Source organism: Melanostigma gelatinosum (genome assembly GCF_949748355.1).
Source record: "Melanostigma gelatinosum genome assembly, chromosome: 13".
Lineage (NCBI taxonomy): Eukaryota > Metazoa > Chordata > Actinopteri > Perciformes > Zoarcidae > Melanostigma > Melanostigma gelatinosum.
This window is the reverse complement of record NC_136646.1, coordinates 24057339-24071694: the sequence shown is the minus strand read 5'-3', so window position 1 is coordinate 24071694 and position 14356 is coordinate 24057339. Positions and strand designations below refer to the sequence as shown.

General features: G+C 42.7%; 2 protein-coding genes across 3 annotated transcripts; one reads left to right on the top strand and one right to left on the bottom strand.

Annotated features, from left to right (window-relative positions):
* Positions 1 to 639: 639 nt before the first annotated feature.
* pctp (phosphatidylcholine transfer protein) lies at positions 640 to 5163 on the bottom strand. The gene is made up of 6 exons (XM_079282621.1): positions 5028 to 5163; positions 3809 to 3926; positions 3347 to 3426; positions 3065 to 3236; positions 2636 to 2703; positions 640 to 2093 (listed from the first exon to the last, which is right to left on the bottom strand). Exons 1-6 carry the CDS (start codon positions 5154 to 5156, stop codon positions 2019 to 2021), a joined length of 642 nt encoding a protein of 213 aa, XP_079138747.1. The 5' UTR covers positions 5157 to 5163; the 3' UTR covers positions 640 to 2018.
* A 1458-nt stretch (positions 5164 to 6621) lies between these two features.
* Positions 6622 to 10404, top strand: tmem100a (transmembrane protein 100a). 2 transcript variants are annotated; one of them, XM_079281898.1, is made up of 2 exons: positions 6622 to 6742; positions 8434 to 10404. In XM_079281898.1, the coding sequence occupies exon 2, from the start codon at positions 8518 to 8520 to the stop codon at positions 8914 to 8916; it is 399 nt and encodes a 132-aa protein (XP_079138024.1). In that variant the 5' UTR covers positions 6622 to 6742; positions 8434 to 8517; the 3' UTR covers positions 8917 to 10404. The 2 variants fall into 2 exon arrangements, with proteins under 2 accessions (XP_079138024.1, XP_079138023.1); XM_079281897.1 differs by having other exon boundaries at positions 6628 to 6898.
* The last annotated feature ends 3952 nt before the right edge of the window (positions 10405 to 14356 follow it).

The window sequence follows — 14356 nt, the reverse complement described above, 5'->3', positions numbered from 1 at the left end:
TTTGCATTGTTACCTGCAGCAGCACACCTGGTCAGGATAGTCGTGCCTCGAAGTGCTCGCGCACGCAGAGGGGGCTGTCTTTACATGCGCATGCGCGCGAAGACAAGGCGCCAGTTAATAACTAGCCCAATTAAAAGGTTTTCTAGCCGACTGTCTAAATATGTAGTATGATAACAGCATAAGTTGATGTTAAACAGTCAGTGTTTCTCATAGATGCGGTTTCGGCTTCAGCAGTTTATTAAAGTGAAATATTAAATCGGGGTAATTGTGTTGGTGAGGCCGGGAGGGCCAGGTGTTCCACATTATTGTGGAAAGAGTTGAGTGTGAGTTGTTCTGAGACTACGACACTGAGCACATGAACTACAAGATTACAGTATTTATGAAGAAGTCCAACAAAAATACATTTCTTTTCCTGCTTCAGAGATCTGCTTTGTATGTGACAGACAGACGGATACTTTATTCACTCATAATAATGATTGTTATGAGTGTTTCCTGGGGATACCATGGTAGCATATCTGTGTGACAACATGACATTACAGTGCTGAATTTAAAATTAGTTTATTCATTTCATACACAGCAATATTACACAGTAATAGGCTTTTCATATCCAGATTAAACCACATTCACCAGAATCAACAGCAGCACAGTCTGAATCAATACATTTGCACCCATAATGAATCAGCATAGAGTATCATAACGTGAGCTTTGCACAAGTAATGAACGCATGAAAATGAATCACAAGAAGCTCAAAGGGCAACATTCCTCCCCGAGTACAGATTTGTCATTTTCACTTCATTAAAATGAATGAATTGAATCCAGTGAAGTGCAGACAGCGGGAAGATTCCAGTGACCACAACATATTGCAGAATAAATCTAATTATGTTATATTTCTCTCATTCCTACGGAAGCCCTGAGGGGGAAATGGAAGAAAAGAATACTGCTGATCGACGTTCTCAGTCTGATGTAAACAGTTCTCTTCACGGTGTTGATGGCGAACAGGATAATCAGGACAATCTTTTATAAAGTGCTTTGAAACAATCCTGTGAGACACAGATGGGGACATTTTATATTTTTACTGATTAACTTTTGTTTCCATTTGTGAAAATAGGTGAAATTCAGGATATTTTTTCTCAGTGTTTGATGTTGTAATACTCATTTTGGCCACAAGAGGCTGTGGTGCACCACTAGCCCATGTTCTAAATAGAACTAAAAACATCAATGTTTTCTTCCAGGTGACTTTTAATTTCTCCATTAACTCCAAACACGAGGTTCATATATTGCGTGTTTGCAAGTTATGTAAATAAAACTCAACTGGAAGAAAACACGAATGCTTTCATGACTATTTCCAACACGTATTAAAGGTGCACTTCAACCTCTAGTGACTGAAGTGAGTATTACAACAACAAACACTTTAAAATGCACCTGACAAACCAACTGTTTCACAGACGAAAAGACGAAATAAAGTAAACTTAGAAAACTTATCCTGGCAAAACCTCTTTTGTTTGGTCTCTCCTGTGTTCTTAATTCATAAACACAGGAGGGACAATTATTTAAATCAGACTTAAAGTTCTCACTTGCGCCTCAGAGCTTCCGTACATTTTAACATGTACAGTAAACTAGTTTAAAACAAGGTCAAATGTTGAAATCTTATGCAACAAGCTGCAATTTGAACTCATGATCGTTCCACAGCATAGGCCCCAAAGTAAGAATACTTTTGAGTATTTTGTATCAATATTTTTAAAAAGGATGAATGAAAGCCCCTAAATCCTGGAGGCACCGAAGCGTACAGCGATTGCACAGAAAAAGAGTGTTGATTAATACAGTACAATGAAACCAAATCGATTCCACACCAGCCTACGAGGTGGCCGGTCATGCGCATCATGCCCGAGTCAACAGCGTGCTACAAGGACGAGTAGCAGCCATCCACACCGCACAGACAAGTCAAATTTGATCACACAGCATCAAGGATACCATCAATAATTGATTGAGTTAAACATGAGCCGTTCAGTCAGCCGAGTTCATTTATTCTGGCAGTAGTCGCTGTATTTGCTGCAGGCCTTCTGCATGTCCGATAAGAACCCCGGAACCCCAGTCTGTTGAAGACAAACGCACAAAAGAGCATCCATCGTGAACACATGTGCCAAGACGACCCACCCAGGCCGGAGACGCCAGGAGAGAGGGGCGCGCTGACGTCAGCCTCGCAACACACATCTGCTGAGAATAACGATGGAAAACCACAAAGCAGGCCGGAGGGACGGAGCTCTGCGAGGACCCGAGAGTGAACCCGTCCCCCGCCCTCTTTTAAAGACCCTCATCAAAAGTCTGTTTCAGCAGGTCAACCAGGAACATGTGCACATTTTTGGAAGATTCAAAACGTCAGTGCCGGAAGGAAATTGTTTCTTCACCACTTCCACATGTATGTGAACGTTTCTAGCCGTTACTACATTGAAATCTGCTGTTTCACCGACACTTTTAGGTTCACATGTGACCCGTTTGTAAGTGGTCAGCGAAGCCAGAGCCCCTGAAGCTGCTAAAAGGGTCATTCAGCTTTAAAGCGGTGAGGGTTTACTGCATCATCGTTGTATTTATTGCAGGAAAACGACGGTTAGAGTGAAACAAACATGCGAGCACTCACCCCCGCTGCCCAGTTCACCAGCCAGGCAGGGATGCTGCCCCCGGGGTTATCGAAGTAATTCATGAAGACTGCAAAGGAAACACATGTTCAGTGTTGATATCGGGGCGGCAGCTCATTATTTCTTTTGTGAAGCAATCAATTGTTTTTTGATTGTTTATTCATTTGGAAAAAAAACATAAAAATCTATATTACAATATAAACGTATTGCCGTATTGCCCAGCCCTATCCAAACATTGACTTCATAATTATAAAAGTCAAACGTTCACTGGAACCCACAGCTGTTTGACATCTTTGCTGATAATTTAAATACATTCTTTATGAGTTGTATTCATATTTTTGATCCGCTGATACTGATGAGCTACTACGTCCATCACAACAGGACATTGATTCATGCAGTGGTGTCATCACATTCCATCTTTCACGCGTCACCTTTGGTCCCACCGCCTCCGTCGCTCTCCAGGGCGACGCTCTGCTTGTAGTCTTTGACCCGCAGCACGCCGCCGGCCTCTGCACACGCTATCTCCGCCGCACTCCTGGCCAGGATCACGCTGATCCTCCTGCCGTCAACGTCCAGGTCTCTGCGCGCCCTCACGTACACGTACTGAGGCGCGGCTGTTAGGGAAGACGCTCGGATGTCCTCTGACTTACAGGCCGTGCTCGGTGCTCACATGTCTGCCGGTGAAAATGGATTTGTGCGGACCAGAAGGATACGTCTCTGTTTGACAGAAGCAATGGGTATTTTACTTCCCAGTAGATCGCAGTCTGTCCACTGAAGTCCTTCTCATAGAGCTCTAAATAACAAATCAGAAAAAACATGAAACAGAAAAGCAGCTAAACATCAGATATATGCAGGTGGATGGATACAGATGCACGTAAACATGCTGTGTGTTGTTTTTCATCTCAAGGAAAGGAAATGAAAGATTTCTGTTGGAAGAGCTGAAGGCAGACACACTTGGAATACTGCCCAGCGCCCAGTTATGCAAAGTTTAGCAGCCTAAAGTGGTTCAGTGCAGTTACTCGTGATCCACATGAAATATATTTGACAATGAAAAGGTTATTTATGGTGAATATCAGCGACTTATACAGAACTAATGTGAAGACTAATCATGATGCAGGAGAGATGAGGGGAAGTGGATTTGGATGAGTTGCTGTTTGTTTGTTGTTGTTTTTTACCTTTCACATATTTATCCCAATGTTTCCGATACGCCAGGTCCATGTAGACATCTGCACACAGCTCTGCAGTGCAGCTGGCCAGCGAGCCAAAGACTTTGTACTCATAAAGACGAGTTTCCTGAAAACAGCACATGAAAGTTCTCTCTGTAGAAAAAGCAGACTGCATGCCACGCCCACAGTACGGCAACCAAGCCCTAAAAACACAGACCATCTGGGACGAGAGCCAGTCGGCGTCACAGCCGCTCTCTGTGTGCTGGACAGGTACGGACGCTTCGCTTCACTGCACTAAACCCGACACGCTCACCGTCACTGCTTCCGTGTGTCTCGTTGAAGAGAAAGTAAAAGTCACACCAAACTCCATTCACAGAAAGATCAGTTTAAGGCCGTCTTGTTTTCCCTTTGGCATCAGACAGCATAACCTCAAAGGTCACCAGATACACACACGGTATACCCTCAAGCAGTGTCTTCTTAACGTTTAAACCAAATATGAAAAAGATATTCACTAAATAGTTCTCATAATAGTAATTCAATTAAGACGCTGGAATTACCTACACAAGACTCTTAATAAAGTCTATTTAACTACAAATAAAATATCATATTCAAAACTTCCATGTTTTATCATGAATTAAACTTTTTTTTAACACTTTTGGGGGGTAAAGTTCCCACAATCAAAATTCTTATGATCTCCCTATTTTTCTTTTTTTCCATCACCGAGAATAGACAGTAAGTTAGGAGAATGTAGATAATTCGTGTCTGCAGTTTGAAGTTAATATTTAATTCATTTTGACTTCTTTTCTTTTCTTTACCTTCCATCGAGTCAGACTTGATGTGCTAGGTGTGCGCCGAGTTGAAGGAGGGTTCTTTCTGACTTCGGAAATGTATTTAATCAGGTTTGAGGACGCATGTTTATGCGCAAAAAGGCGCAGCAACATTAAATGGGCAGATTTGTACACGGAGTTTGGTGGGAACCGGTAAAGCCGGTCCAACTGCTCTCGCTCTTAATTTCCGGATACTTCCCACGTTGACCGCTTGGAAATCACTGCTGCTGTGTTTATTCATGTTTTCAACAGATTGTTGAATCACATTAAAGATGACAATCTCGCATTATTTTTTGCTGAGAAAGATGCTGCAGACTCTGCAGAGGAAACCCCAAAGCGACCCGCACTCCTGCATCGCGTGCTCCTGTAGTGAAGGCAGCGGTTGTGCGTGTTGTTTCTACCTTGTCATAGAGCCGATAGATGGTGACCCCCATCGTCTCCACGAACAGCTCCCATCCGCCCTCCAGCTGCGGCTCATCCAGCTCCCTCCACGCGCTCTGGAACTCCTCATCTGTAAAGTGCGGCGACATGACGGCTGCTCTCTTCACACCTCTGGCACAGGACAACCACGCTTCCGGTCACTGCTTTCAAAATAAAAGAGTATGTAGTTGATGTGAGCACTAAACTACTAAGAATTATAATTCTTATTATATGTCAGACCACATGATAACATGTCATATATAATATTAACATCATATTATATGTTATATAAACTTCATACTATGTTATATTGTATTATTTGAGGTTATACTACAGTACTACACTTATTCTTTGTCTCATAATCCATAATATAGCATAATGTACCTATTATACAGATATGCATAACTGGAAGCATTCTTGTACATATTTGCAAAGTAGAACATTACAGTTTTGTTTGTAAGTGTAGAAACACGACATCTGAACACAAACCACACCCACTCCTGGAGCCACATCCATCATTCTTACTGTTACATGAAGATAGCCTGAGCAGTATGTTATCATCAATCTGAATATTATTTAAAATCATGTTTACTGTGATTAGGGAAGGAGATGACGGAGAAATCCCAAATCACATTTGTATGTGCGATAATCGCTGTTATGCAACAGAGATAAAAACAGAAAGGAGAGACGAGCACAGTGCCAATGTATTCACAGTGTGTGGAAGAGGTGTGTGCGTCTTCCACTGCAAATCAACGGCTGTTGTGGGACATTTATGTAATCATGTAACAGGAATGATTTCTGAGAGTGTCACACACTGGGACAGGTCAGCATGGAAACCCAATGAAAAACTAAAACATCTGTCATGAAGTGAGTTTGACAGCAAGTCCATTTTTCCTCACATTTGTTCAACATTTTTCGGAGGTCACATTTCTCCAACTGTTTCCACCGTGGTCGAAGTTGCTCAATCAGTGAGGATATTCAGGTTAAAGAGCAACTCCACACATAATGCTGCTGCACTGAGCTCAGCGGGCTGAAGCTGTAAACTGTGCGCTCTGTTGACTGGACTGATGACTTCTGAGAATGAGACACCTCCATTGCTTTCAGTCATTGGTACAGCGTTTGTTTTGTCTTTCTCAATCTGTGAGTCCACAAACCTTATACTGAGCCGCTGGATTAACCCTTTAACCAGATTAGAAACTGGCATTATGTTGTGTATTCACTCTGTAATACAGTGGGGATTTACAGGCGTCATGTTGGTGTTTCTTTTTATTTTTTATTTTGCTGCATTTTTTTTTCTTCTTTTGTGTGTTGTCAAAGTTCTCTCCACATAATAATAATAATAATACATTGTTAAATTGTGCCTTTCATGAGATATAATATCATATAATATAATATAATATAATATAATTTAGATCCAGTGTCAGTGTCGTTCCATCTATACAGTAACAGAAATTAACTGATATTCATTGCAGCATTTATTTTGAAAAGCATCGCCGGAAGTTATATATGCTCCTTATTGCTGTGAACTCCATGCTCCAGTCATCGATACTTGAAATAGTTGCTCTGGATGGGGATGTCAGTCCGACCAGCAGCAGCCTGCACAGAGGAACTCTGCTCGTCAGACTCCAGCCCGGAGAGAGACGCTGTTCGTACTTCCACGAAGAAGAAAACAACATCCACTTCCAATGAGATGAGTGTGAGTGAATATTTGATAGTTTCCCTGCAGCAGAGGATGATCCGGGAGACTGTGCGACATGGAGCACGGCTGTGAGGGAACTGACCTTCCGTCTTCTGCACGGAGCTTCATGGAAACACGTCGCTGCAAAGAACAAGCTGCAGTTTGGGTTTAAAGGTATTCACTCAGTGCAGCTGGAACCAGGCCCTGTATACACTCGCTTTAGATGAATGCTGGTGCGGATTAATATGATGGGAATTTAGAGGATTCTTTAAAATAATAACTTCAGTTAAAGTATCCTAAACGTGCAACATGCACACGTTTACAGTAAAATGAGCTGAAGAAACAGTGTAACTTACTTCAACCCTCTTTTTAATCACAATGATTTGACTTCACATATTGGACCTTTTCCCCCCACAGATGCTTTTTCACATTCTCCAAAGTGAAGGGAATAAGTGACGATCAACTTTGAGCAGTTGACACAAAAGGTTTATTTCTCAGATGTTTGTTTAAATTGTTTTTCGAGCAAAGATTTGAGAACATTCAGAAATAATCGACTAAATATTCATCTGTCTTTGTAAACATCTTGCACCATTCTTCTGAAACACAGGTTTAAATCAGGGCACAACTAGCATTATTTTCATTGATCAGTCATCATTTTGTCAGTAAACTACACTATAAATTCTCCACAACACAGGTACTAAAATAGTTTGTGTTATTTGACCAACAGTCCAAAACGCAAAGAGATTCAGTTATATATTCAATCCAATGTAACAAAGAAAAGCATCAACTCTTGATGAGCTGGAAACAGAATGTTTGGTGTTTTTTGGAGAAATAACTAAACAATGAATTGGTTATATATTATTGTTGTTATCTACACTCCTGGTGGAATCAACCAATTAAAAACTAAATTAAAAAGTGTGTAATCTGTTTTCCCCCGGGTTGCTTAAACCCTCAGATTTCAGCCGGCAGCCTACGGCTAAACATGTTAATTACAGTTATTCTACAGCAGCATACTGCTAAATCACAGTAATACACTGGCATAGCTGGTAAACCTGTTATTTCACACAGTAATTTACTGTGAAAATGACACAATGCCTTACTGTGAAAGTACTGCAACTGGTAGCCAGTGATTTACTGTGAATCTACAGTGAAATCATTTACAGTGTACGTAATACATTACCACAGCAGTACACAGCCATGACCCCTGAAGGGGCCTGGTCCACAGTTTGGGAACCACTGGTCTGGAGCATGTCAGAATGATCTTTTGCAATTCTACAACAGAGACATGCTGTTTTTTTTTCATGAAAACCCTGACAATGATGGACAATGATGCTGCGCTTCTCATTTATTGTCACTCAGAGTCAGACATGAGTTGGGGGGGGGGGGGGGGGGGGTGCTTGTGAAATTGCTGGTGATTTCGAAGCTCCTCGCATTTCACGGGGCCGTTTGTAATGTCATATCCTGCGCTCTCCAGGGAATGTGTCGGCTCGTGTGGGGCCGAGCGGTCCTGCGTCATTCAGACACAACTCCCCCGACTGGGTCAGGCAGCGGCTGGGATTGTGCAAAGAGGTTACTTTAAAGCAGCGTGTGGAAGCGGTCAGAAAGCGCTGTCGAAATTGTGAAATGTGGTGCTGAATTGAAGGCGTCTGCAGGAAAAGTCTCTGTGTGTCCAGGGTTGAGCAACAAGTTTGGTTTCTTCCTCCACATAGACCGGGAGACCCTAGCAGAGGAAAGGAGGTCGTCGACGGGGAACCGTCTGAGGTTGGGTTAACGGAAGGCTCCGCGATCCTGCAATGCCAGAAGAAGCCAATGAGGACGCCATGAGAACGCCAGCGACACCAGAGAAGGCCAACAACAGCGAGCGCCCGGCAGCCGCCGTGGTAAAGATCCCCCTGGTCAACGAAGTGCAGCTGACCGCCGCCACCGGCGGGGCGGAGCTGTCCTGCTACCGCTGCACCGTCCCCTTCGGCGTGGTGGTCCTCATCGCCGGCATCGTGGTCACCGCCGTGGCTTACAGCTTCAACTCGCACGGATCCACCATCTCCTACTTCGGCCTGGTGCTCCTCTCGGCCGGCCTGGTGCTCCTAGCGTCCAGCGTCGTCTGCTGGAGGTTGAGACTGGAGAGGAAGAAGGAGAGGCGACGGGAGAGCCAAACCACCCTGGTCGCAAACCAGAGGAGTATTTTTACTTGAACCGGCAGTTTGGACCACACGTCCTGGTTTTCTGAGATTTGGAGAACCAGCTGCAGACAGACGTTGTCCAACATGTGTTCGATTTCCGACCTGTAAAAGCTTTGACCGCAGACTCTCAAGGCCCAGATACTTTGAAAACTTTGTGTGGGATTTATTTGTCAAACAGATGCCGAGCATCTGGCGAGCTGGGAACGCAGCCAGCGGGACTCTATCACAATTAAGATGAATTACCACTGTGCGAAGCGATGTTGAGGAAGTCTCCCATTAATCTGCTGTTGGATGTGTCAGTTTTGATTGTAATGGGAGGGATTGTGGTTTGAAAGGCCCAGGAGAGCAGAAGGAAACTGAAAGACACAGGGACAATGATTCATGCCTCATTTACCACACTTCATCTTGGACATATCGGGTTGTGAAGCCTCAGCGATCGTCTCACGGGAATTGATTAGGAATTGCCTGTTATGAAAGTATGGTACTCAATATGAGGATTTTCTTTAAAATCTGCCAATATATTCTGGTCAGCATATCAGATTAGATGGCACATGACGTTCAAGAGAGTATTTAACCTTAAATATATATTCTCTTCAAGCACTTTGATTATCATAATCGTCGTATTCAATATTAAACGTCTATTAACTCATAGTGTAGCCCAAGTGATTCATCCAGAATTGTGCAACCCAGTCGGCACAGAAAATGTTGAGTTTGTTGGGTACGTTGAATGTTGACGTTTCTAAACCAACGTAAAACAATGTAACGAAACAATGTAACGCAACAACATAACGCAACGCAACGTAACGTAACGTAATAACGAGACGGAACAACGTAACGGAACAACGTAACGGAACAACGTAACGGAACAACGTAACGGAACAACGTAACGGAACAACGTAACGAAACAATGTAACGCAACAACATAACGTAACGCAACAACGTAACGCAACAACGTAACGCAACAACGTAACGCAACAACGTAACGCAACAACGTAACGTTGCAATGTAACATAACTCCAACAATGTAATGCAATAATGTAACAAAACACTGTAACATTGTAAAGTCAACGCAATGTAACACCCGGAACAACATCAATAGGTAACTGTTCTTTTTTACGTGATGTTAGGTAAGCAGCGTTGACTATTTGTTTTACACGGGACACAAACTGCTGTCTCCTTGGTGAAAGTCCTGTGTTTCTTTGACCCACCTACCACTCCTCCAACCCGTCCGGAGTGGACTTTCTCTCTTCTTGTACTCTTTTATTATACCACATAACCTTCAATAACGGACGCTTGTTGTACTTGTTGTCACTCGCTTTGACCAAATTCTGTTTGCAGAAACGTACAATGCCGACATTTTCCCTGGTGACTGGGTTGAATTATGAGTAGATTTGGTTATTTTGGACAAATTTTGGACATCAAAATGAATATTGTTTTGGGTGATGATCGTTTATTATCAAGTGTACCTCCATACGGTAAATAAATACTTAATGTAGCATATGTTTTGTTTCGATGTAATCATTTGCATGTATTAGCTGTGACCAGAGGTTTAATAAACTGATTGATACACAAACATGTCATCGTTTCACAGTTTGAACGATGAGTTTCAATGTTTATGTTGAGGGGAACTTTTTAAAGTTGAAAAATACACTCAGGTGGACAAATGATGAGAAGACAAAACTTGTTTTTGAATCATCTCGACGGAAATGTATTGTTATCATTGATGGCCGACATACACTCTGATACTGAATCTGGATCAGTGAGGCTTTTAATGTTCATAGGAAACCTGACTCTTGATGAGTTGACAGCGTTTGAGGCGAGGTATGTTTTGGAGAAGGGATGAGTTATTATTTCAACAGTCAGCTCTTTGCTTTCAGTGCTGAATTGAAGGAAATGTTTATTTCTCTCATGACGCACATGGGTGTGCCTGAGTCTTCACAAATATACAAGCCATTATTTAAAATTGTCAAACTGAATGTGTTAAGCAAAGCCTTGAATTGCACTTCCTAGTCAGTACTTCCACACTTTGACATCCGATTTGAACAACCAGAGCGTTCAGACTGTACGATTCTGTAGAATTTTTGAATGAAATCTTATTTCAGTCGCCTCTAAATGTGGTTTGGATTTTTTTGCCGTCCAGACTTATTAAAATGAATCTGGATGTGCTCAAGAATGAATTTGTGCTGGCAGTCTGATCACATCCTTAAATCTTTTTGGAGCTTTTAGCCACATCTTCAAGATAACAACTGCTAAAATTCTACACTTAAATCATGTGACAACAACTTTATTTTTCAAATTTAAATGTCAAGAATCAGCTTTAACCCTCCAAATCAAAGCTTGCTGCAAAGCTAGACTAAACCATTATTAAGTTATTTGTCTTAGTTAAGGTGAACTGGCCCTTTAACCATCTATTTCCACATCATCGTATTGCATCATTTATTTCACCAGTTGGTAAATCGTCTAAATGAGCATCCGCTCATTTCTCTGCTGGGTCCTCCAGATAATTAAACATTTTAAATTGTCTGTGGTAAAAGGAAGTTGAACTCTCCTGTTTGACCCGGTGAGGTTTAAAATAGCCTGGACGTGGAAGTATTTATAAGCAGCATTTGCGTTGCTGTGCGTCCCCCGTGACACCAGACACGACAACTAAATGGTTTCCTTGCGTCAGAGGAGAACCTCTGACACACCATCAGCTATAGGCTGTACGGAGATCGGATCACATGAACACATTCATGGGACACACGACCCGTCGGTGAGGCCTCTACTGCCTGCCTGTCAGGTTAGAGAGATATAGGCACACTGAAGCTGGAAAGAAAGCGGGTGACTTGATATGAAGTTTGACAGGTGCTCTCTCCACCAGCCTCTTTACACACTGCTGGCACCTCCTGCAGGGACTCTGTGCGTCACTTTCTGTGCCTCGCGTGGTCGTCATTCCACTCTGTGCCACGCTGCCGGGTCGGTTTATCAATAAACAGCAAGAAGAACTCAAGTCCTCTAAGTGGAATTACTTACAACACAACAGAGAAATACTCTATTGCAAGGGACATGTACGAATTAAGTAGCACGGATTCGTAGTAGTCTTGCAGATTAAAAAGTAAATTAACTTATTGAGTTTCCTTTTCATCGGTGGGAGAAAAACTTGTGTGCAGTTTTGTGGGTTTGCAAATTCGATTAGGAGGATAAATGATGAAAGATAGGACAAAAGGAGGGAATGAATAACTTAAATAAGGGTCCATAGGAAAGGGAAGAAGAAAAGAATGTAATCAAGGAAAAAAAAGAGTAAGGGGATAAAAGGAGGAAAGAAGGAAGAAAGAAGGAAATAAATCAAGGAAGAGGAGAAAGAAAGAAAAGAATAATGAATGGTAGCCAAACGTAAGGAAGCAAAGAAAGTAGAACAGGAGAAAAAGAAAAGAGTTTTGGAAACATGGGAAGGAAAGAAAGAAATCAAGGAATACAGGAAAAGTGTCCGAAAAGAAGGAAGCGGAAAGCAAATTAGGGAACGAGAGAATGAGACTGAGATATAAGGAAAGGACAGAAAAGACAAAGAAAAGACAGTAATTCCCTCTGTATGAATAGAGAGTCTCTTAAAATGGAAAAAGTACTCAACATAACTTTACTTTCCGCCTCTTTCAACAAAGGATCAAGCCTGAAGTCTGAAATTCCAGACTGCAACACAACCGATCTCACATTGTCCAAATTCAACACACTTAAAGATAATGAGCTCAGCGTTGCCAGGGAACCCGCTGTCTCCTAAAACAGGCTGAAGCAGACCCGACCTGACAGCCACCCCGCCGGTCGACTGCACTGAAGTGACATTCGTTCATTCTTTCCAGAACAACCTGGAGCGCGGAGGAGCCTTCAGGTCGGCTGACTGTTAACATTACTCGACAGAGCCCCGTTGCTGCGGGTCGGAATGAATTTGTTGATAAGATCTGTTCCACGCAAAAAGGCCCTGAACTCTCGTGTATTCTGAGAACAAAGATAAACCTTTTAGGTGTCGGGGGACGGAGGCGGCGGTTTTAGAAATCCTTTTTCATCAGATTCTAATATCACTGGTTCATATGAAAAAGGTTCAGTTTGTTCCAGGATCAACAAGAGTTTTGTTTTGTTCGATTTTCCTCTCTGGTCATTCCTGAAGGCGGCTGTAGCTCAGTGGTATAGCGGTTCGTGCTTTAACTACAGGGTTGGCGGTTTGTTTCCCAGCTCCAGCTGTCTGCATGTTGAAGTGTCCTTGAGCAAAACGCTGAACCCCAAATCGCTTCAGAGTGTAGCTCACTGCTCCTGAAATGCTTCGGATTAAGGGTTAAATGCAAAGGTCAATTATTCAAATTAAGTTTATTTTTAGTGTTTTACTGCAATGGTCAGACGTCCCGTGGGGCTGTACTTTGTCGCAATGGTGCTCTGAGCTAAATGCTAATGTCAATGCTGATGTCCGCATGCTGATGGTGGCGCAAAAAGAAAAATCAGGGGAAGTTATCACAATTCATCCTGAGGAGATCATGAATGTGTTTACCAAATTTCATTGCAACCAATTTGATCATATTTGCTGGTGACGCAAAAGGAAAAGTCGGAGGATAACTAAAGTCATAAGGATTCATCCTCAGAGGACCATGAACAAAATGTTATGGCAATCCATTCAGTAGACGTTTAGATATTTAGCATCAAATATTTGGTTCCAAAATACCAAGATGGCGCCGGCCGGAGCCATCTTGGTCACTTCGAGCTTCACAATGGCTGTTTCGAAACCTATTGGTGACATCACTCAGACTACATCCATACTGCATACAGTCTACGTGTGATTACAAGGAACCTCAAGGGGGACATGAATCTTTCAAGATAACCCAACCGATAATTGTTTATTCAGTGGCGAACCGACCCGCCCTCCAACACTGCCATCCCTGAGGCCGTGCTACTAGCGAACGTTTGTTAGAAGCGCTTTGACGCCTGAAGCCAACAAATGGACAAAAAAAACCCCATTGGCATTCATGTAAGATTTCTAAACCTCTTCTTTCAACATAGCAAGGGCCAGCAGTGTTTGACAGTGACATCGGCGGTCACCAACACCAACGATATGCCGTCTCTGTGATTCTTTCATGTGCTGCCAGTGGTTCTCGGAGTGTTGGCTGCCTACCGTCCCGGAGGTGCCGCCGGCTCGGTTCGCCCTCATTCCACCACATAATACAGAGAAAGCTCTTCCTGACCAGTTCCTCCCATTTTTACAACTATTCCCACTTCAACAGGACTATGGTGTCATCTCCAATACAAAAAACATTCTACTTCAAAGCTTTACATGAACGTATTACAAAATCCAAGAGGCTTCCTGTCACATTGTACTGCGGCACACTTTGGTGTTTTGATGACATAGTTCGGATTCACCACAGTCACACAACAACACAAACAAACAAACCGACCGAGGTAGCGGTAGACCAGCAGCTTTGTTGGTCAAATTACT

Excerpts from the sequence above, each read along its gene's own strand:
- pctp (XM_079282621.1), bottom strand. The coding sequence starts at position 5,156 with ATGTCGCCGCACTTTACAGATGAGGAGTTCCAGAGCGCGTGGAGGGAG. Across the intron at positions 2,704-3,064 it reads CGGAGGCGGTGGGACCAAAG|TCTTCATGAATTACTTCGAT; the intron begins GTGACGCGTGAA and ends TTTCCTTTGCAG. Across the intron at positions 2,094-2,635 it reads TGGTGAACTGGGCAGCGGGG|ACTGGGGTTCCGGGGTTCTT; the intron begins GTGAGTGCTCGC and ends TGTCTTCAACAG.
- tmem100a (XM_079281898.1), top strand. The coding sequence starts at position 8,518 with ATGCCAGAAGAAGCCAATGAGGACGCCATGAGAACGCCAGCGACACCA.